At 41.5% G+C, this 25,485-nt stretch overlaps 1 protein-coding gene across 9 annotated transcripts in view; it reads right to left on the bottom strand.

The window, feature by feature from the left end:
* Positions 1 to 23,887, bottom strand: part of IGSF9 (immunoglobulin superfamily member 9) — a 102,881-nt gene extending 78,994 nt beyond the window's left edge. For 2 of the 9 annotated variants that reach the window (XM_077259797.1, XM_077259789.1), the window contains exons 1-3: positions 23,332 to 23,887; positions 16,362 to 16,746; positions 15,939 to 16,127 (exon numbers count right to left, since the gene is read on the bottom strand). In XM_077259797.1, coding sequence (XP_077115912.1) covers positions 15,939 to 16,127; positions 16,362 to 16,440 — 268 coding nt within the window. In that variant the 5' untranslated portion in view covers positions 16,441 to 16,746; positions 23,332 to 23,887. The other 7 variants (XM_077259738.1, XM_077259805.1, XM_077259771.1 and 4 more) reach the window with 6 other exon arrangements.
* Positions 23,888 to 25,485: the final 1,598 nt, after the last annotated feature.

Here is a 25,485-nt window from a genome sequence, read left to right as displayed (position 1 = left end):
GGGCTTCGTTGGAATTAGGCGATGCAGTGAGCATGGTTTAATTAAGATCTATTAAAGGAATCTGTGTCATTATTTCAATTAAAAGTCTTTATTTACCATGTAACTATAGGATTAGTAATGGATAGGGTTCTTATAGATGCCTCTCCATTACTAATCCGTGGGCTTCATGTCTCCAGACAATACACAGGTGACATCAACCCCAGAAATATGAACCCCACTTGCCACCGCTACAGGGCAAGATGAGTCAAGTAAAGTGCCACAATTGGCGCATCTTTGGCTGCGGGCTGCTATTTTTAGGCTCGTGAGGGCCAAAATCCATGGGCCTCGCCAGTCTGAGAATACCAGGCTGCACCTGTCTGCTTTTTCCTTGGCTGGTTAACAAAAATAGGCTGACCCCACACTGCTTTTTTTTTTTTTTTTTTTTTTTTGGGGGGGGGGTTTACACTATTTGTGCTAACCATCAAAGCAGACTGCTGTGGCCTGGTGTTATCAGGCTGGTAAGGCTCATGGATACTGGATCCCTAACAGCCTGAAATACCAGTCCTGGTAGTCTGCTTCACTCTGGCTGGTTAACAAATATAGAGGGCCCGCACGCTATTTTTTTAAAATTATTATTTATTTATTAAAAAAAGGGGAGACCTCTCTCTGTGCTTTGCTCCACTTCCTGTGTCGTGTACTTCCAGTTGTGTCACAAGAATTACCATTATTTAAATTAGTACACATGCACAGTAAGCTGCGTTCCCGCACTTAATATGCATGTGATTAGGAAGATAATGCAGTTTTATTGCATCTCATGAAAGTGGATGGGTAATTTATGCAGCGAAGACTGAGCGTCTCCGCTACATAAATAGACATGCTGCGGCCTGGAAAGATGCGCCGCATGTCCGTCTCCACAGGGAAGTCGGAGGTGTCTCAGCACGCATAGTGGGCATGGGATTTCTTGAAATCCCATCCACTAGGCTGCATCATCTGGCCGCTGCGGGTTGGAGGCTGTGGATGTATGCAGCGCCCAACCCCCAGCGTTTGCTGACCATGGGAACATACCAAGGGTCATGGATTCTGGGGCAGCTCACACTACAAAGTGACAGGAGGGAGTTGTATAAAGGTATGTTGTCTCTTGGCTGTGTAGATGGGACACTGAACAGGGCAGGCCGAGCTGACACAGGAATGTTATGATGGCCATCACTTCTGATAAAAGTGCCTTTTAAGGACAGAGCAAGGCACAGATTTTGAGTTCTGAACTTTTAAAAAAGAAGTTCCCAGATCTCTCCTGTGATTGTGACTTCCATTTACTATATAGACAAAACAACAGAAAAAAAACCATGATCAGAGGGCCTAATGGAGGTCACTATGGCAAGGAGAGGTCAAAAGGTTAAAGGTCAGTTGCATTAAGTGCGCTATAATGTGGTGTTATTAGCAAGCAGATCAATCAAACAGAACAGAACCATACAACAAGAAAAGGACATCTAGTCAAAATCACTTGAGAAGCTAGTGCAAATAAATATATGTACTTACGAATATAAAAAACGAAAATACTGCCCCTATGTGCAAGAAGATATTTACTATAATAATGCCCCTTAGGTACAAAAATATAACTACTATAATACTGCCCCCTATATACAAGAATATAACTACTATAATACTGACCCTATGTTATGTACAAGAATATAACTACTATTATACTGTCCCTATGTACAAGAATATAACTACTATAATACTGTCAGCTATATACAAGAATATAACTACTATAATACTGCCCCCATGTACAAGAATATAACTACTATAATACTGCCCCTATGTACAAGAATATAACTACTATAATACTGCCCCTATGTACAAGAATATAATTACTATAATACTGCCCCTATGTACAAGAATATAACTACTATAATACTGCCCCCTATGTACAGGAATATAACTGCTATCATAATGCCCCTATGTACAAGAATATAACTACTATAATACTGTCAGCTATATACAAGAATATAACTACTATAATACTGCCCCCATGTATAAGAATATAACTACTATAATACTGCTCCCTATGTATAAGAATATAACTACTATAATACTGCCCCTATGTACAAGAATATAACTACTATAATACTGTCAGCTATATACAAGAATATACCGTAAGTACTATAATACTACCCGTATGTATAAAAATATAACTACTATAATACTGCCCCCTATGTACAAGAATATGACTACTATAATACTGTCCCCTATATACAAGAATGTAACTACTATAATACTGTCTCCTATTGACAAGAATATAACTACTATAATACTAACTCCTATGTACAAGAATATAACTACTATAATACTGCCGCCTATGTACAAGAATATAACTACTATAATACTGTCAGCTATATACAAGAATATGACTACTATAATACTGCCCCCATGTATAAGAATATAACTACTATAATACTGCCCCCTATGTATAAGAATATAACTACTATAATACTGCCCCTATGTACAAGAATATAACTACTATAATACTGCTCCTATGTACAAGAATGTAATTACTATAATACTGCCTCCTATGTACAAGAAAATAACTACTATAATACTGCCTCCTATGTACAAGGATATAACTACTATAATACTGTCCCCTATATACAAGAATGTATCTACTATAATGCTACCTAATATGCACAAGAGTATAGCTATTATAATACTGCTCCTATGTACAAGAATATAACTACTATAATACTGTACCCTATATACAAGAAGCTAACTACTATAATACTGCCCCTATGTACAAGAATATAACTACCATAATACTGTCCACTATATACAAGAATATAATTACTAAAATACTGCCTCCTATGTACAAGAATATAACTACTATAATACTGTCCCCTATGTACAAGAATGTAATTACTATAATACTGCCTCTCATGTACAAGAATATAACTACTATAATACTGACACCTATGTACAAGAATATAACTATTATAATACTGCCTATATACAAGAATATAACTACTATAATACTGTCCCCTATATACAAGAATTGAATTACTTTAATACTGCCTATGTACAAGAATATAACTACTATAATACTGCTCCCTATATATAAGATATAACTACTATAATACTGTCCCTACGTACAAGAATATAACTACTATAATACTGACCTTATGTACAAGAATATAACTACTATAATACTGACCTTATGTACAAGAATATAACTACTATAATACTGCCACCTATGTACAAGACTATAACTACTATAATACCGCCTATGTACAAGAATACAACTACTATAATACTGTCCCCTATATACAAGAATGTAACTACTATAACACTGCCTCCCATGTACAAGAATATAACTACTATAATATTTTTCCTATATATAAGAATATAACTACAATACTGCCTCCTATATACCAGAATATAACTACTATAATACTGCCTCCTATACACAAGAATATAACTTCTATAATACTGCCTCCTATGTACAAGAATATAACTACTATAATACTGCTTATGTACAAGAATACAACTACTATAATACTGTCCCCTATATACAAGAATGTAACTACTATAATACTGCCTCCCATGTACAAGAATATAACTACTATAATACTGCCTCCTATGTACAAGGATATAACTACTATAATCCTGTCCCCTATATACAAGAATGTATCTACTATAATGCTACCTAATATGCACAAGAGTATAGCTATTATAATACTGCTCCTATGTACAAGAATATAACTACTATAATACTGTACCCTATATACAAGAAGCTAACTACTATAATACTGCCCCTATGTACAAGAATATACGGTAACTACCATAATACTGTCCACTATATACAAGAATATAATTACTAAAATACTGCCTCCTATGTACAAGAATATAACTACTATAATACTGTCCCCTATGTACAAGAATGTAATTACTATAATACTGCCTCTCATGTACAAGAATATAACTACTATAATACTGACACTTATGTACAAGAATATAACTATTATAATACTGCCTATATACAAGAATATAACTACTATAATACTGTCCCCTATATACAAGAATTGAATTACTATAATACTGCCTATGTACAAGAATATAACTACTATAATACTGCTCCCTATATATAAGATATAACTACTATAATACTGTCCCTACGTACAAGAATATAACTACTATAATACTGACCTTATGTACAAGAATATAACTACTATAATACTGCCTCCCATGTACAAGAATATAACTACTATAATACTGCCTCCTATATACAACAATATAACTACTATAATACTGTCCCCTATATACAAGAATATAACTACTATAATACTGCCCCATGTACAAGAATATAACTACTATAATACTGTTCCTATATATAAGAATATAACTACTATAATACTGCCCCCATGTACAAGAATATAGCTACTATACTACTGCTCCTATGTACAAGAATGTAACTACTATAATACTGCCTCCTATATACAAGAATATAACTACTATAATACTGCCCCCTATGTACAAGAATATAACTACTATAATACTGCCCCCTATGTACAAGAATATAACTACTATAATACTGGCTCGTATGTACAAGAATATAACTACTATAATACTGCCCCTATATACAAGAATATAACTACTATAATACTGCCTCCTATGTACAAGAATATAACTACTATAATACTGCCTCCTATATACAAGAATATAACTAGTATAATATTGTCCCTATATACAAGAATATAACTACTATAATACTTCCCCCTATGTACAAGAATATAACTACTATAATACTGCCCCATGTACAAGAATATAACTACTATAATACTGTTCCTATATATAAGAATATAACTACTATAATACTGCCCCCATGTACAAGAATATAGCTACTATACTACTGCTCCTATGTACAAGAATGTAACTACTATAATACTGCCTCCTATATACAAGAATATAACTACTATAATACTGCCCCCTATGTACAAGAATATAACTACTATAATACTGCCCCCTATGTACAAGAATATAACTACTATAATACTGGCTCGTATGTACAAGAATATAACTACTATAATACTGCCCCTATATACAAGAATATAACTACTATAATACTGCCTCCTATGTACAAGAATATAACTACTATAATACTGCCTCCTATATACAAGAATATAACTAGTATAATATTGTCCCTATATACAAGAATATAACTACTATAATACTTCCCCCTATGTACAAGAATATAACTACTATAATACTGCCCCTATGTACAAGAAAATAATTACTATAATACTGCACAATATGTATAAGAATGAACAAGAATAGAAGTACAGTGATATTGCCCGTTCTCAAATCTGTCAGATTTAGAGATTATTAATATTGTTGATGTACTTCTCAGGATTCTTGATGGACACAGCAGCAGGGGATGAGATGGGAGATAAGACAGGAGGAGAAGATTCAATCGCCTTAATTGCCTGCTGCTATTATCAGTCCCCTGATCCGATCAGAACGACATTAGTAAAATTTGAATTGGCTAAAACCACAGACCCTCGGCGTAGTGGATAAGCTCGGGATAGTCATTGTGACACCGCAGCTTACCCACAACAGGTCTTAGCCCTCTGTAGAACTCGAGTCTGAGGCACAGGCCTCACCTATACTTAACTCCTTCACCAACAGCGGCTATTGACAAGTCCCTCCATTCCAGAAAGCCAACCTGTATCTTAAGGTGTATGAGATACCAGAAGAAGACAGTGTAAATCAGAGATCTATCGAGTAGTATATCGATACCGTACACATATAGTGGCACGTTTTCTGTGGTGCCTTATGTCAGATGTGCACACAAGTCGTCTTTGCAGTAGAGCTTACAACCTAATATCCATGCTTCGGGTAACAAAGGGTAACCCCGTGTAAATCTTGGAGAGTATGTGGCTGAGGTCACCTGGGGTCGGGAGGAAATCCGTCTAATCTCCTGAAGACGACTCAAGCACTTGCCATTCTTTACAGTAAATACACGCGGCTTCATGATGAGCGCCTACGAGACATAACCTCATATGTAGACAGCAGTGAGGTCACATCACCATCACCACGAATGTGTATTCAGGCCTTACCATTTGTGTCTAAACCACTGTCCTGGCACCCAGTAAGGGCCCATGATTGGGCAAGTGCCAAGAGACAGTCCTAGTCCTCTAGGATGGATTTTTTGAGAGTTCAAAGGAACACTCCTAATGGTGAAGCGAAAAGATTCACCTTCTCCTAAAACCTTAACAACTCTTTGGGCCGAGAGGCAGCTTGCCGAAACAGAAATCTAGTCAGTCCTGGATTAATGCCTTGGACTCCCTTCTTAAAGGTGACCACTTTAGAATATCTAGCCCTTTAAATCCTATTGCGCCTAGACCCCCATCCTCATGCATGTTTAGATATGATGACCGTAAGAAGCAGGGAATCTGATTGGCTGAGGAGAAGCCGGGGTGTTCTGCGGTGTGTATATATAGCCCTCATGTTTGCAGCCTCCGCGTCGTCATTAACTTCCATTCATGAATTTTTCTTTTTTTTCCTTTTTCAATGACATTATTGTCGTCTTAGTAACCGGCCGCAGACTGCATAGCAACTGACAGCATCACTCTGAGAGGAGGATTTGGGGTAAAGCAGGGAGAGGCCATGACAACGCTCTCCCTGAATTTATGAGCCGAAAAGAAAATTTAATGGTCAATCCTTAACCAGGGTGGGGGTTCTATGAAAAAAAAAAAGATGACAAAACCCGGGAGACCAAGGGTGATACATTTATTCCATTCAGTAGTCTAGGAAATCTGTTGATTTCATAGACTTAATTGTCACCCAGCTTTCCACACTGTATCCTAAAATGGAAAATTGTGACTCTCGGGTACCCTATGTGAAAAGATTCTTGAAATGTAGTATAAAAAAAAAAAGTATGTGCCCCCCTTCCCCTCAGCCATTCACATCATTGCGCCTCATACAAGTAAGAACAGGGAGAAAGAAGAATGGAGATAAGAGAGAGGAGGAAGGGGGGGTGGGTTCATGACTAGGGGTGGAGGGGAGGGGGTGAGGGATTTGGGGCCAGAGAGTGGGGGGGGGGGGGGGGGTCAGATCAAAGTTAAATATGCATTTTTCAAACTTTCAAAAGATGCATCCAGGAAAAGCCTCAGCGTCGGCCATTAACGCTCTCGTTCCCAGGGTCATGGTGTGCGGATGAGAGACCCAGACAAAAGCTGGGGAGGACGCAACTGCTTGATTATTCTCACTAATCAGATCCGGAATCAGGATTGGAATTCAGACAATGACATTTATAATCCATTCCCATTTACAGGACAATGAATGGCAGGAGTTTACAATCTACTGGCTACTTGTAAAAAAAAAAAATACAGACACACTGTCATCTCAGACAGCATCACACAAGGTTAGAAACACAGCTCAAGAGACAGTATCTCATATGATGGGATTAGATACACCACTTGGTATTGTGTGAGGAGATGTTTTTCCATTTTGTACATATATTTTCTGACATTTCCTATGGAGAAAATAATTGGAAAAAAATGGTCATGTCGTAAGCATGCTGCTTTTCAGGTGTTTTCTACAGAGATTACCTTAAAACGACTGCGGTGTGTTTATGAGGGTGTTATGACCGCCCCTCGTTGGTCCCGTTCTCGGAGCCGCACCTTGGCCTTCATTTAGCTTTGTGGATTGTCATATAGTCTCCACATATGAAGTGTGCAGAGCAGCACATCGAGGACTCGGGAGGGGACACAGTGTCCTCCACAGCTTTTATTGCCCTGGCTTCTGCCACAGTCACATGTCAGCCATTTTACAGCCAGAAAACAAAGAAAAGCAATTTATTAGAAAAGACGAATGAGAATGATTGTGCCATTACATGCTGAAGAAAGGTATTCTCAGGGCAGCACCAAAGTGTCCGCCATGCCACAGTAATGAGAGGCTTGGATACATGGCTCAGCAGACAGTATCACACTTGAGATGCTTAGATACAGCAGCTGAGATATTCTGTGATGCAAGGTGGGCACACTCCTGGTATCTCCCCTTTCCCTGATCACAGGTAATAGTGCATGGCCTCAGGCTTCCTCCATCAGGGAGTACACACAATGCCGGGTTGTGTTAAAATCTCTCATTCAAAACTTTGAAAAATGCAAAAATGAAAAACAACCACAAGCAACAGCTCCATACCTCTGCCTGCCTACCCGCCCCTCCTCCATCACGGCCCTGAGACCCTCCCTCCGTCCACCTGGTAACCATGGCAAAGGAAATTCAAATCTAAGCACTTGGACAATGGCCGTCCGCTTCCCCTGTCACCCCTCCGTCCCTGCCTCTCCACACCCGTCCTTCCCTGGGACTGAAAATAAACAAGCTGTTACCAGGGAAGCGGAGACCATGCAACAAGCCCCAAATCTCTGCCTTTTGCCTGTCATTACCAATTCACATCACTTGGTGATGGCCGCCACTAGTCACCTGGCCTTTTTATGCACCATACCATGGCTGCCCTCTACTGAGGCTCCCATCTTCGAGAAGGAGACCATTAATAAATAACAGAGGAAAAAAACGCATGCCACCCTCTGCTCCTGGCAACCAAACAACAGCTGAGCTGCGCTAGAATGTCACAGCCCTTCATGGATGGGTAGGACAGGGACTTTTCACCTATTGTGTCCCCCTATAGCTTGCCAGCAGGCCCCTCACTCCTACTTGAACTCTCCAAATTGTCTTACCTTGTATTGAATTTATTGTTTATATATGTTACCGCTTAATTGTACAGTGATGTGGAATATCATGGCGCTATATAAAAAAAATTATTATTTATTGCTGGGACTGTTCGCCCACATGCACTGTTGAACTGTTGAAAAAGGGAGAATTGAGCTCTGACAAAGATTGCCGAGTGCGTTCGAAATGCATAACTTTTTACAATCGTGACACAAAATCTTTTTAACCTAGTTTTCCAATAACGTTTTTGCACTTTAAGAAGCTAAATTTCTCTACGATTGAATAGTCAGGTTTTGGTCCCATGGAATCCTCTGCTTTAGTAAGTCTAGAGCCCTGGTGAGCATGGTTTCATTTCTTTTTTACTTATACTGAAAATGTATTGGGTATGTCCAAATGGGTTTGAATAGGCAGCAGATACCTTCAGCCCGTGACAATTTGCCCACTTATGAGACTCGGGTGAAAATATGGCTTAGATACTAGGTCTCCTCATCAGTGAATCTGGTGTATCCATCACAGAAGCCCCCTATATGTGATATATACCCCCTACCTGCTGTTAGGGAACACAGATCACCTTGGAGAGGGTCATCATCATCTTGTAGGAATTAAAACACAGCACAAAGAGGGTTAACAGATTAGCATGGGAAAAAATAATTGCACCACGTCCCATATAAATCCTACAATTGACAACTCTTTGGGAGGGCCTTAAAAAAATAATAATTCCCTAAATATCTCAAGCAATAATTTTTGGCATGAGTTCTCCTTTTAGTTGTATGTATCCTATTGTGGAGGACCTTAAAAGAGATGATATCTGTGAATAACTATTAAAAGTGGCTCTCTGACTATATATTTTGGCTACAGTTAATTTTTGAAGTCTGGAAGAAAAATGGTGGCTAACAAACCTCTACCTTAATAGCAGAGTGGCTGATTAGTTATGGCAGTTACAAGCTGTGTGGCCCACTACCATTTGAGTAAATCTCCTGCTAAAGGATGGCCGACGTGACAACTTATCCGCATTGGACTTTGTGTGTTTTTGAGGTGGTGTCTTAGAAGGTTTACTATGTGCCTACCTTAGAAAAATGTGTAGACTGGACCCCCCCCAGACATGACATTCCCAGACCCAGATATACTTCTACATAACTACTATTTAATGAAACGTTTAGGTAGCCAAAGTAGTGAGAATCCATTAATCTTCGGACCATACAAGGACCCAAATAGTTTTCGGGGAGCATTCTCGGCCACTCATTGAGGTTAATAAGAAACTCTTAAATTGCTGTTGGTCACATTACTTAGAAGTTGAGACCATGAAAATATTAAAGGCAAAAGTTTTAGAAACAAATATTTTTCTTCCCACTTTTATTATTATTGCTACTGTTTTTGCTGTGTAACCTCGAAGTTGTGTGAGCTGCTGGGAGTTTACATTCACATTTTGTCCCATAATCCACTAGTTGTAAATACACCCGCTTTTCTCCTCCAATATACGTCTTACGTTTAAACCTAATCCCAATACCACAGAAACTTTCAGAGTAAAAATATTCCTGTGAAAGGACCGAATGTTCCACACCCCAATGCCGGAGGACACTAACTTGTTCTGAAGTGACCCTTGGGACCCCTCCCCTGTTGAGAAGATAAAGGTTCTTTTGTCCCTGTAGGAGACAATGCTTGCTTTCCCAAGAGAATAGGATCTTCTCTCATCTCTGGTGACACCACCTGGGATCATCTCATGACAAGAACTGCAGGTTCAGAGAATGGAGACAATGTTTGCTCTCATCTTAATTATGCTCATTAATGTATTTTAATCATGTGGTTGATGTTTTTTTCCATGTTCACAATGGATACATTATAAGAATTAACATAGACCAGAAAATGAGACCCTGTTCAATATGAAGACTTGGAACCAAAAATGCCTGTTCTTGGGCATCAATTTCAGTGGGATTTACAAAACTGAGGAAAAGCTGGACTGGGCAAATTGTTTTTTTACCCATCCATGAAGATAAATGTGCCATTTATCTCCGTCACCAGCTCAACCCTCTGGTTATAATGAACACAGCCAGTTGGTCAAGTTGTCTACATGTTAGTTAAAGTCAAGAAATGTATAAATTAACTTGGAGAACTTCAGATATTGACTTCTTCAAATAGACACCCTAAAAATCCTAAGCTCCCCAATACACTAGAACAGAAGCTTTGGTAATACAAATTGGTATTTCAGTGGTCTTTTGGTGGGTGACACCGAGCTCATTAGTTCGTGGTCTAAATACAACACCATGCCGTAATATATACGTAGTGATGTGTACAAGGAAGAAGACAAAGACCAGAAACCCGATAGCTTGATACTATCAAGATAACGGCGTAGAAGACCCTGGTGGACCGATCTAGGCTTGCACAAGGTTGATCTTCCTACAGGACATTCATCCATCAAGTCACCATGGCTCGAGATCGAACTGAAGGCTGTTAAATAATAATAGTGATACAGTTGTAGTCATCTTAAGTCTTACTTTACTGACATGATGGTAGGTCAGAGACTTTATTTGTCTTTACTTTGACCAACTTAGAGAACGTCTCATGGAGACATATTTCTTTGAATAGACACCTAGTAATCCTAAAATAATGGAGGCAAGATCTCCCAGTCGATACCCCACTCTTAAGCGCTTTGTGATGTTGAAAGGGATCGCCTAACTCCGTTTTCATTATTCATTTATCCAGTATCCTCTTCTATCCAATTTGCGTAAACTAGATTCTCAGGAAAACAAATTGGTAGTTCAGAGGTCAAATGGTAAGCGATTTCACACTCTTTGGCTCAAGACTTAAATATACCACCATACGTTGATGCAGTTGTACCCCACTTTATTGCGACTTGCTTAACAAGTAATAGTCAGTTGTACCATAAGTGACAGAAGACCAAATATTCTTCCAAATCTCAACGTGGGGGAGGGTGGATGTCAATTTAGTTTGCATGACCTGCATGTGTCTGGGATTATCGCCTGAAGTCTCCGTCTCGGGTGTAACCCTAATCTAAATGAGAGGATTAATTCATAAAATGTGCTCCCCCCTCTCCAACTGTCAAGTAGAAGCCCCCCTTTCCCCTCTATATGCAGTAAAGCGTGAATAATCCAATCTGACACCTGAGGCAAAACTGCAAGGCGTCTTAGATTCCCAAAGGCAAAGTTACCCTTCATCTGCCAAGAGCCTATGAATCTAAGAAATTTGTTATGCCCTCTACCCCAACAAAACAAAAAAGATAGCGACAGTAGTCCAGTCCCAAGAGCTGACAATTCAGACAAAATACATAACAAGCTTACACACAATACAGTGACATGTAAAACTTTGAGCACCCCTGGTCAAAATTACTGTTATTGTGAACAGGTAAGGCCTCTTTCACACTTCATTCTTTTGGCGTCAGTTTGAAACCGCCTTTTTCGTCAAATAGCGGATCCGCCATTTTTTTTGGCGGATCCGCTATTTTCCCATAGACATACATTAGCGACGGATTGTGGCGGATGGTCGTCCGTTCCATCCGCCATGCGACGGATCCGTCGAGATTTGGCGGACGTCATCTAGACATTGACGGACATTATAACGTTTTTGTCTGCGCCGAAATGGCGGTTAGCGACCGATCCGTCGCGTCCGCCATTCCGTAGAATGGCCGCCTATGGGCGACGGATCCGTCGCGACTGTCATTTCGGCAGATCCATCGCCCCAATCCACTTTTTCAATTGCGCATGCTCCAAAAAGTAGATACTTTTCCCAGACAACCCCCAAGTAACGGATCCGTCAAAAAAACGGATCCGTTAGAACCGTTTTCTCAACAATTGTGACGGATCCGTCACTATGTCGGAGGTGACTGACGCCAAACAACTGAAGTGTGAAAGAAGCCTAAGCAAGTTGAAGGTGAAATGATCTCTAAAAGGCCTAAAGTTACAGATGACATATTTCTTTCGTATTTTAAGCAAAACAAAACTAAATTATTTTCATCTTTTACATTTTAAAAATCACAAAAAGGAAATTGGGCTGATGCAAAAGTTTGGGCACCTTTGGAGATTTGTGTGCTCAAATCACTTTTACCAAGGTTTCAGAACTTAATTATCCTGTTAGGGTTATGGCATGTTTAATATCAACGTTAGGAAATGCCAGGTGATGCAAATTTCCCAGGTTTATAAAAGAAAACTGCCTCCTCTAATCATGCGCAAAAAAGCAACAGCCATGGGTTCTTCTAAGCCGCTGCCTAGCTCTCTGAAAATGAAAATGGTGGAGGTCCACAAAGCAGGGGAAGGCTATATGGAGATAGCAAAGCGTTTTCAAGTTGCCATTTCCTCACTTCGAAATGTCATTAAGAAATTGCAGTTAACAGAAACAGTAGGGGTCAAGATAAGGTCTGGAAGACCAAGCAAAATTTCAGTGAGAGCTGCTCATTGGAATGCTAGAGAGGCAAATCAGAACCTCCGCTTGACTGCAAAAGACCTTCAGAAAGATTTAGCAGACTCTGCAGTTGTGGTACATTGTTCTACTGTTGAAAGCCAACTGCACAATTATGGCCATCATGGAAGAGTCATCAGAAGAAAACCTCTTCGGCATCCTAATCATAAAATTCAGAGTCAGAAACATGCAAAAGAAAATCTAAACAAGCCTGATGCATTTTGGAAACAAGTCCAGTGGATCAATGAGGGTAAAATATTGTACAGAGTTTCAGGAATAGAACATCTCGCCAACCATTAAGTATGGAGGTGGATCAATCATGCCTTTAGTTTGTGTTGCAACCAATGGCATGGCAAACATTTCAAGGGTAGAGGGAAGAATGGATTCAGTGAGATTTCAACATTCTTGCAGCAAACATAACACCATCTGCAAAAAAGCTGAAGGTGAAAAGAGGATGGCTTCTACCAATGGATAATGATCCTAAACACAAGTCAAAATTCCCAATAGACGACCTCAAAAGGCACAAACTGAAGGTTTTACAATGGCCCTCACAGTCCCCTGATCTGAAAATCATTGAAAATCTGTGGCTACATGTCAAAATAGCAGTGCATGGAAGACGATCCAGGAATCTCACAGAACTGGAAGAATTCTCTAAGGAAGACTGTATGAAAATCCCTCAAACAAGATTTGAAAGACTCTTGCCTGGCTACAAAAAGCATTTACAAACTGTGATACTTGCAAAAGGAAGTGCTAATAGGTACTAACCATGCAGGGTCCCCAAACTATTGCATGTGCCCATTTTCCTTTTTGTAATTTTTAAACTGTAAAAAAAAATATATCTACTATATAATTGTCTAAGGGTCACTTCCGTCTTTCTGTCCTTCTGTCTGTCTGTCACGGATATTCATTGGTCGCGGCCTCTGTCTGTCATGGAATCCAAGTCACTGATTGGTCGTGGCAAAACACCCACAACCATTGCCACAACCAATCAGCGACGCGCACAGTCCGGAAGAAAATGGCCGCTCCTTACTCCCCGCACTCACTGCCCGGCACCCGCATACACCCCTCCGGTCACCGGTCACGTCACACAGGGTTAATGCCGGCGGTAACGGACCGCGTTATGCTGCGGGTAACGCACTCCTTTACCGCCGCTATTAACCCTGTGTGACCAAGTTTTTTACTATTGACGCAGCCTATGCAGCGTCAATAGTAAAAACATCTAATGTTAAAAATAATTAAAAAAATAAAAAATCATTATATACTCACCTACGCTGCCTTTCCCGCTCCTCGCGATGCTCCGGCCTGTCCATGCAAGCGGCACGTTCCAGTGGCAAGGATGGTCTGGGAGAAGGACCTGCCGTGACGTCACGGTCATGTGACCGCGACGTCATCACAAGTCCTCCGCGCCTGCGTGGGAAGGACCTGCCGTGACGTCACGGTCATGTGACCGCAACACGGTCATGTGACCGCGACGTCATCACAGGTCCTGCGCGCCTGCGCGAGAAGGACCTGCTGTGACGTCACGGTCATGTGACCACGACACAGTCAAGTGACCGTGACGTCATCACACCCTGAGACCGGATGCTGCCGCCTGCACCCCACACAGGCGACAGAGCTACAATGCGCCTGCAGAAGGTGAGTATATGTTTATTTTTTTAACCTGTGACATACGTGGCTGGGCAATATACTACGTAGCTGGGCAATATACTACATGGGCTGTGCAATATACTACGTAGCTGGGCATTATACTACGTGGCTCTGTGCTTTATACTACGTCACTGGGCAATATACAATGTAACTGGGCAATATACAACGTCACTGGGCAATATACTACGTGACTGGGCAATATACAACGTAACTGGGCAATATACTACGTAACTGTGCAATATACTATGTGGCTGGGCAATATACTACGTGGCTCTGTGCTGTATACTACGTCACTGGGCAATATACTACGTCACTGGGCAATATACAATGTAACTGGGCAATATACTACGTCGCTGAGCAATATACTACGTCGCTGGGCAATATACTACGTGGCTGGGCAATATACTACGTGGCTGGGCAATATACTACGTGGACATACATATTCTAGAATACCCGATGCGTTAGAATCGGGCCACCATCTAGTATATATATATTTTGGCCTAAAATCCAAAGGAAATGTGTCATCTTTAACTTTAAGCCTTTTAGAGAGTATTTCATCTTCAGCTTGCTTTAACTGTTCTTAAAAACAGTAATTTTGACCAGAGGTGCCCAAACTTTTAGATGCCACTATACATCAAGTAAAGTAACTAAGTCATATTGTAACTAGTAATATATGCCAGTCTGTTATCAGGCACCAGTGACCCATATCACACCGGCCCGGATTTTCTTTATATAGTCGCTCGAGCATGCATATCCTCATTCCCTTAAGAGTCTGCTCCACCTGCGCTGGTGGACTGAGATGTTTATATTACAGCAGGTAAGGAACAGGAAGCCTGTGTCTGGCCAGGTAACTCTATCCCCAGGCTCAGGTGACAGATGCTGATCTTCATGATCAGTCAACATGTCCACACAACTGTTACTATGAGCCTCAGGCTGCAAGCTCGCGTATATTCCGACACACTGTATTCAGCATACGCATCCCGGCACGCACCAGAACCTGCAGACGTATGTATCTCACACTACAGAAGGCACACATATGAAGCATACCGCAAACTGCACACATATGTAGACACTACAGCTGTCCATGTGTGTCTAGACTGAAGTGAATACGGATACTTAGATAATTGAGGACATCATTAATTGCTTGAACGATGTCGGGAGTACTCTACATTTTGGAAACTTACCAAGATACTGAGGGTCCACACGAGGGGAGAAGAGACCAAATTTAATAAAAATGGGGAGCATGAAGCCAAAGCGCACCCACTCGATGACATAGAGAGGAGGGCGGCCAGCTTCATGGAGAAGGCTGCACGGCAGCACCGCACTCTCTCCTACGCGGCCAACCACAGCCTGAGCGTCCGATCGAATGGTACCTAAGGGAAGAAGACAACTGCATGAAGACAACCATCACCATGTATCTTTCAGGAGACAGGACAAATATGGACAGAGAGTAGTGTAATAATCTGCAGGATATATTACTATGGAGTGAGCAGGGCCTGTGCATTTCTCTGAAGCCTGAGTGACTAAATGACTAAACTGGTAACAATGGTCGTTACAGGTTATCTACCGCCAATACTGTGCGATAAGTTTCTTTTTCCCCCACTTACCTTCACTGCAGTAGAATGACAGGCTGAGGAAGAATATCCAGGAAGCCCAATGCATAGCACACACTTGCCAGCCACACATAGGCAGACGGCCACAGTAAATTCAGCTGTCCTTTCATGCAGCATCAGGAGACCCAATGCAGTGACCTCCAGCGTGCCTGAACACTCCACAGCACAGAGATACGGACAATGTGTCCCTCCAGGAAAATGTCACTCAGCCTCAGGCCGGAGTCCAAGCCCACGATGCTGAAGTCACCCTAAGGCGTCAGCTGAACGTCCAGTTATTAGGTAATATCCAGTGTGTGGAGCTGCAACTTCTCCTATGAGACCCTCGTCTTCTTCCCTAGTGGGGTATACGTCCCGGGCTGCACAGCGTCGCCTTACAGACCTGCAACAGAGAAGTTCAAGAGTAATGAGCACCACTGTTCCTCAGCAGATCAGTCAATATTTGCTCAGTCCACACCTATCTACATAGTGTCCACTAAACTCTGAACAGGGGGCAAGGCAAACAGTAAATTCCTGAGCAGAATCAAAGCTGCAAAAAGAAAAGATCACCCTAAGCATGAACTTGACCTGGTGATTCAAGTTTAGGACCGATCACTTTCAGAAGTCCATACTTCCTATGCCGGTAACCACTTGTCTGACTATTCTCCCTTTTATAGCAGACAATAAAGAAACCCAAGATTTGATCGGCAGCTCGAAGGCCAAAGGATTAAACTAATATTCCAGAGGAATCTGACCCATCAAAACTCTGAGGACTATTCCAGCAGAGGAATGTTCTCCTGAAGAACTGATTCATAGCATTAACTATATTTTTCCAGTTATACACTACAAAACCGCCTGGAACCTCATGCCTCACTGCCGCCGCAGACACAGCTTTTATTCTTTTATATTTATCTTCCCAAAATCTGGAATTCTGCATCAACGTTCCCCATGATGGTTTTCTCAAACTTGCACCTCCAAAGCTTTATTTTTATACTGAAGTCGCTGAATAGTAAGAAGAAAATAGTTTATTTTTCTTGGAGAGAAGCTTGGAAAGAAATCGGGCACTTTGTATTTCTTGCCATGTTGGGCGGACATTTAATATCCCAATGATAATTGAAACAGTCCCAGCATGGTTCTGGCACAAAACAGCCTCAGCCAATATAAGACAGATGTAGACAGGGTGGAAGGAACTTTGAGCTTTCAAGATTCGTCTCTATTTGTGTGCACTTCAGTGGCTGGAGAACAGCAAGTACCAGCAGGTATAAGTAAGGAATACCTAAGGATGTCTCTCAAGACCCCACTGTGAGCCAGAATTGAGAGCTCTCCTTTTCATCTGAATGGCCACCATGTAATACTACATTTTTCCTCTAGTGGCCGCTGCAGCTTTTTGCTAGGGGTGTATGAATTGGGACCCGTGGCGATCAAGTGATCACCACAACCGTAGTTTCTCCGAAATGAGAGTGGGTGCCTTAATGGCTTCGATGACTGGATCCTCTGTGCCTAATTGAATCCATATGTAAGCTCTTCAGGTCCCAGCACTTTCAGGGCATTATTCTATTTTTTAGAATTTTTATTTATTCCATCAACGTGGGATTTTTTTTTTAATCAACTTTTACCATAAATGGGAAAGGGATACAGAAATAATAATAACAATCATTCAAAAGGGTATAATAATAAAGAGGCAGGAGACTGGTGGGGTAAGGAAAGGAAGGTGGAAAGAAAATGTGGGGTGTTTTTGTACCATTTTGGTTTACATATAATGTATGACTACTTCCCCTTCCACACAAACAATAGTTAGTGCTGACGCATTTCAAGACCCACATGTTTTTCTTTGAACAGAGTTTTATTTATTTTTTTTATTTTTTTTTGCAGGGCAATTTGTTGTTGCATTGCTAACATTTTAAAGCAAATTCAATTTGTTTTGCTTTTTGCAGGCAATTCCGTTATTGCCTTTAGGAGGTTTTTTCTTCTTGGGGGGGAGGGGATTGGGTGTTAAAAATCATAGTATAAATAGATGAGGTGACACTGATTATTCTATTCTTTCATATTTTAGAGAAAAAAAAATGTTTTGTGTGTACTGTATATAAAATATATATTTTTTTGCAGTTCCAATAGGGTCCTAGATTATACATGCCCACTTATATAATACTCTGCCATAAGTCTGCATGGCTGTGAATTCTTGTAATGCAAGTACAAAATGGCAACCTTGTGGTCTTAATAAGACCAACACAACCACTGAAACCCATCAGCACCTCATGATTACAATTTGGGGGCGCCAGCAGGGTGACAAGTGAAACTGTGTTTTTGAATCTAACCCATTAGATACCACAGCCACTACTGACCTTGGCACCGAAGGGTTTAGCAGCTGGGCCAAGACTGTTGCAGCAGGGTGTCAGATGTATGCCTTGTGCCCAAACCATACCAGGACGATACCGCACTGTGTGTTAAGAGCCATACCATACATGAACGGCACATGGCTAGATGTTATAAACTTCATGCAATACTTAGAAAAAAAGAAACTAAATAAAGTTATATGGGTGTCACAAGATGTTATCCATAATAGTAATTTTCCTAATCACAAAGGGAATTATCTCACATCGTTGAAGGAGCCACTTTGTGATTCATGCCTCAGTGACCATACATGTGACAGATAGACTTAATGATCTTTCAATCCACAGATTGGCCACCTATGTGGCTTGTAAGCACCAGGAACACTTCAAAAGCTTGTACATAAGGATCATGAGGTGCAGGCCTTGGAAAGTGCCAGTTTATGGTGCCGTGAAGGACAGAGGGCTATGGAAAAGCTGGTTAGACTTTGATGGGGGCTAAAAGATTCCCAGAATCATTAATGGCAGATTAGTCACATGTATGGAGTGGTCCAGGTCTGAGGGCATGGGTGCCGGCACAGGAAACCAAAAGGACACTTACCTTAATGATAGTAAAATAAGGTAAGATTATACAAGTTTTCCTAATTTTTTACATTCTTTTTTAGCCTTCAATTTTGGAGATGCCATGAATCTGTACTCAAGGAAACGATGACATAAAAACCACACCCTTATAAAAACATTTGCCCTGTCCTCTGTGTTATCATACCATTCTGCACAATGGTTCACATTTTATAGCCACACCGGAAGTGACATCATATCCTCAGTGCCATCATATCAACCACTGTATACAGAGGACATCATATCTAATATTACCAGAGCCCTGCCCTCGTAACATATCATCCAGTGTAACCACAGCCCTGCCCTCAGTGACATCATACTATGAGCTGTGACCACAGCCCTGCAAACAGGACATCATATCATCCACTGTCACCACAGCCTTGCCCTCAATTACATCATAGCATCCAATGACCACAGCCCTGCCCTCAGTGACATCATATCATCCACTGCAACCAGAGCCCTGCTCTCAGTCACATCATATCATCCACCGTTACCACAGCCCTGCCATCAGTCGCATCATATTATCCACCGTTACCACAGCCCTGCCCTCAGTGACATCATATCATCCACTAACCACAGCCCTGCCCTCAGTGACATCATATCATCCACTAACCAGAGCCCTGCCCTCAGTGACATCATATCATCCACTGCAACCAGAGCCCTGCCCTCAGTCAGCTCATATCATCCACTGCAACCAGAGCCCTGCCCTCAGTGACATCATATCATCCACCGTTACCACAGCCCTGCCCTCAGTGACATCATATCATCCACTAACCACAGCCCTGCCCTCAGTGACATCATATCATCCACTGCAACCAGAGCCCTGCCCTCAGTCAGCTCATATCATCCACTGCAACCAGAGCCCTGCCCTCAGTGACATCATATCATCCACCGTTACCACAGCCCTGCCCTCAGTGACATCATATCATCCACTAACCACAGCCCTGCCCTCAGTGACATCATATCATCCACTGCAACCAGAGCCCTGCCCTCAGTGACATCATATCATCCACTAACCACAGCCCTGCCCTCAGTCACATCATATCATCCACTGCAACCATAGCCCTGCCATCAGTCACATCATATCATCCACAGTTACCACAGCCCTGCCCTCAGTGACATATCATCCACTAACCACAGCCCTGCCCTCAGTGACATCATATCATCCACTGCAACCAGAGCCCCGCCCTCAGTGACATCATATCATCCACTATGACCACAGCCATTCCGTCAGTGACATCACATTATCCGCTGCAACCAGAACCTTGCCCTCAGTGACATCATATCATCCAATGTGACCACAGCCCTTCCTCAGTGACATATCATCCACCTTAACCAGAGCCCTGCCCTCAGTGACATCATATCATCCACTAACCATAGCCCTTCCTCAGAGACATATCATCCACTAACCACAGCCCTTCCTCAGTGACATATCATCCACTAACCACAGCCCTTCCTCAGTGACATATCATCCACTAACCACAGCCCTTCCTCAGTGACATATCATCCACTAACCACAGCCCTTCCTCAGTGACATATCATCCAATGTGACCACAGCCCTGCCCTCAGTGACATCATATCATCCACAGTTACCACAGCCCTTCCTCAGTGACATATCATCCACTATGACCACAGCCATTCCGTCAGTGATATCACATTATCCACTGCAACCAGAACCTTGCCCTCAGTGACATCATATCATCCAATGTGACCACAGCCCTTCCTCAGTGACATATCATCCACCTTAACCAGAGCCCTGCCCTCAGTGACATCATATCATCCACTAACCACAGCCCTTCCTCAGTGACATATCATCCAATGTGACCACAGCCCTGCCCTCAGTGACATCACATCATCGATTATAGCCACAGCCCTGCCCGCAGTGACATCACAACATTAAATATAACCACAGACTTGCCTTTGGTGACCTCACAACATGGATAATACATTCCGTAGATACAGTATGTAACCATCATTATAGATTAGACCTCTGTGACATCACACCATAAATGACCTATCAGATTACACGTCCTCAGTGCCTTTACATAATCAGGAACTACAAGTCACATCTTAAATAAATGCAAATATTTCACTTAGTGGCGATAATATTTTGTCGCACAATGTTTGATATCATTGCACTTGGGTAGCACATACAGAAATACAGAGAGGGGGAGCTCCATGTGGATGATGAGTTCCTAACTGTATTCTAAAAATGGCGATGAAGTCATTTATGACATCATCGAAATATCAATGGCAGTGAAGTCATAGTTTCTAACAGACTTCAGGATTTCTGGATTTGCATAAGTAACACAGCTGGGATAATTAAACCCGATGGCATGGGATATCGCACCCATGTCTGTGTCTCGAAAAGATTCTTCAGAGTAAGATGATGTCATAGCTGATGACATCATAAACTGTGTCAGATATGCCTTAAACAGTTTACAAGATAATGCTGATAGTTCTTCCTTCTTGAAAATGTTCACCATTCCACTAATAAAATGGGAAGTAGGAGTACTCGGTTATTAGTTATCAGTGGTGTTACGTAGGACTGCAGCACCTATTTATCTGTAATCAGTTATCGGTGGTGTTACATAGGACTGCGCAGATGATGCAGCCACAAAGAGTTAAGTCACAGACTCAGCTCTGCAAACAAAATCCTAAGTGAAAAGGACTAAGGACTTGGAAGTCGTGGCAATAATAAAAACTGGATCGTGGCAGGCAGACTACCTGAAAAATATTTGAAAAAAAATAAAAAATAAACTAATACAAAAAATAACACATACATAAAAAGAAATAAATATTTGGCTTTTCTTAGCTGACGTTAGATGCTCTCCAAGCCCAAGTGTTAGATAAGTCAATACAAGTACAACACAGAAAGTTGCATTTTTCGGCATTTTGGTAGAGCCCCGAGGCCCAGGTAGGTGAGGACAGGTGCGTTGTACACAGGCCACGCGTTTGATTCCTTATATCTGTTCTTGCCAAGTTAACCTCCCGGCTGCCACATGGTATTTAATACTGGCACCCCCCACCACCACCTTCCTCATCCATGTAACGAGGGTCTGCCATCACACCACAAGGCGTAGACTGGAAACCTGCATAGCACTTTACCCAGGCCGATGCCAAACACACAGAGCAGGTTTGACTGCAAACCTATTCTTCTCCAGCTCCGCAGTCGCTGATTTTACGAGGGGGAAAGAGGGCGGACCCCACACCCATCGCCTCACGGCGATATAAAATCCCCGTTGAGACAAAGTGAGGCCTCGGGATTTGGATTCAGCCCCGACTCAAATAGTTTTATTGTGGCACGGAAGGAATAAAGGCCCTTACCACACAATGTGACACATTCACAACCATCGGCGCCCCCCAGGATCACCCCGCTGACGGATAGGCACTAAATGTCACAAGGAATAATTGGCATTTTATTGCGCCGTCCAGTCTACGAGGGCGATCCTGCCCTTCGCCTCCATTGTCTGCGCGGAAGGGAAGAGATAATATGGATTACAGTCCCTTTGTCCCTTCCGAAAAGACCCTAATCCCCAACAACACCCCGTTATCACCACCCCCCTCCATCTATGTGACCTTGAGTCGATGTTAGATTGTAAGCTCTTCTGCTGCTTCTTTCACGAGAGACGAATATAACCCCCCCCCCCATCCCTGGATTATTTACATACGATGTAGTTATACGAGACCTCGGAGGACAGTCGGCCAGAGAGTTCAGGGTTTTCGGGGGCAGAATGTAATATATTGATTTGGGGGGGGGTTACAAATAGGATTGGGGCGACTATGCCGATACCACATTAGCCCAGGACCGGTGTATGCGGTGACCATAGAGGGCACCCGGCTGGGCTTTGAGGGCCACTTCAGCTATGGAAAATGGAATGTCCTGGCACATCGAAATGCTGGTGTACCACCAAGGCAACCAGAGTGCGAAAAAAAGGAAAATGATCAAATTAACAGAATCAAACAAAAGATCAACAAGTCCCCGACATAAGACGTGCCCGGTGTTAGGGCATGGGTTACCAGGTGCAACACCTTTGGCTTACCTGGTGGAGCAGGGCCCATGGACTTCCTGGGATATACGCATGGATAAGAAGGGGTGGTGTGTAGGTCCTGGTGGCCGGACCACCTAGCACACCATAAGCCGTCGGAGGGCATGAAGCTGGACCGCCCAGATCCAATCCACCCTCTACCTGTTGCCAGCGTGCCAGGGATCCTTCATTAGTGGCAAATTGTATTACAGGAGGTAGGAGGCTGGCAGGGACCTCCCGCCTCATGGGATGAGGACGCACATGTTGGAGACGCACCCCAATAATTGCTGCATTGGCAGGGATGATGGACGGTGTCAATACCTGTGCCCGGGCTGCATTCGCTAGGGGCAATTTTGCCAGAGAAGCTTGCACTCTGCTCTCCAAGCTCCTGTGTCTTAATTCCCCCTCTCTCTCCTCCTTTCTATTCCTGCCTGAACTCCCTGCCAGCCTGCAACTTGCAAACATAATAGTAGGTGTGCCCCATGATGCTGGAGCCCACCCACTCTTTCAATCAAGCGCCCATTGTTTCCACAGCAACAACCAATGAAGCTGTCTGCTGCCAAGACTGCCCTGCTGCTGTCTACCCATCACAGGCTGAGCAGCTGCAGCCAATCAGCTGTAGTTACAAGTGCACTATGGGAAATGTAGTCCTGAGCTCTGGCTGGAGACATGGCTGCTATGCTGTCTCCCTCTGGTGGAAGCTTAGTGTACTGCACCACACCTAAAATTTCTAACCTAAGAAGTGCACATTCTGCAAATTCGCAAAAAAAAAAAAAAATTCTGTTATTTCACCCAGTAAATCTGGATCCATATGATAGAAACACCAAATGCATCCACGATCATGAAAAACATCCCCCAATTCAACAGTACATGATCCTTCAGATATTCTACTAAGCTCATAAACTGCCTTTCATCTACTTTTTCTTGCATTTTTTTCTTTTAAAGTTTTTGTAATTTGTTTACATAATTTTAACATAATTTATATACATTTTTACATGAATTTATATAAATATTAAAATAGTAAAAAAAATATATATCAAAATTATTTAAAAAATTACATTATTTTAATATTATAAAATATAAAAATACTATATAAGTATTACTATAGTACTTAATTTATAATAGTATTATAATATAAATGTAACAAAATCTTAAACGTTGAACTTACATTTTTATTTTGCAATATCTTACTTTAAGGAAAATAATACATGGAAAAGAAAAAAATAAATAAAAAATTATTTCTGGAAATAATAAATATATATTTAAAAAAAACTATATTTTTACATAAATTTTAATTTAGCAATATCCTTCATTTTTAAGGTGGAAAAAAATGTTTTTATTTTACTGCGTTAATAAATGGTACCCCTTTGTGGTCACTGTAGATAACACTAAATTATAAAAGTATTTAACATTTTTCATTTTATTTGAATATGCAAATATTTTCATATTTTTTCATTTTATTATATTTTCACAGAGGAGCATTGCACAGCCTATCGGTCTCCTTACTCCAACTTGGCTCTCTCCACAAGGAGACATATTGTCGCTTAGTAAAACATTTTGTAAAAGTGACATTTACAAATGATAACATTTTGGGGGGGAAGAGGGGGTGGACTTTGTTTTCTGTACAAGTGAGCAGAGCTTGGCAACTTATCTACCATTTGTTACTAAAAAAAATGATACATTGTAGAGCGAAATGAGCATCCAGTCACAATTCAGGGGCAGCTCCTGCACTTTCCTTATGTCTAAAGCCCTTTGGGCCACCTCAACCCATAAAGTAGGGGGTCAACTGTACCTCAGAGTAGATATCCAAAGAGAAATGTTGGAAAATTCAGTTCAGGCAGTTGAGGATTGATGGAGTCCATCCATGATTTTCCTTTTTTTGGCCTGATGATGATTGGATAACTGCTCACACATGGAAACTATTTTGCCCATATTCTGGACTACTAGATTGGCCAAGTCATGGATTTTCAGAATATCAGAACTTTACTGTATCAGGAGACTGCAATTTACTAACTGTCACAATTCCTCCTTTTAGTGAGGGGAGTGGCAGCTCAGGCATCCAATCTGGGGTATGCTGAGTTGTCAGTATTTCTGAGTGACAGTTCATTCCTAGAGGTGTCTCATGTTCGGAATAATTCCCAGGCTATTTAGCTGGCTGTCTGCCTCTTA

This window comes from Ranitomeya variabilis, chromosome 1 (assembly GCF_051348905.1).
Source record: "Ranitomeya variabilis isolate aRanVar5 chromosome 1, aRanVar5.hap1, whole genome shotgun sequence".
Lineage (NCBI taxonomy): Eukaryota > Metazoa > Chordata > Amphibia > Anura > Dendrobatidae > Ranitomeya > Ranitomeya variabilis.
This window is presented reverse-complemented; position numbering and strand designations above follow the sequence as displayed.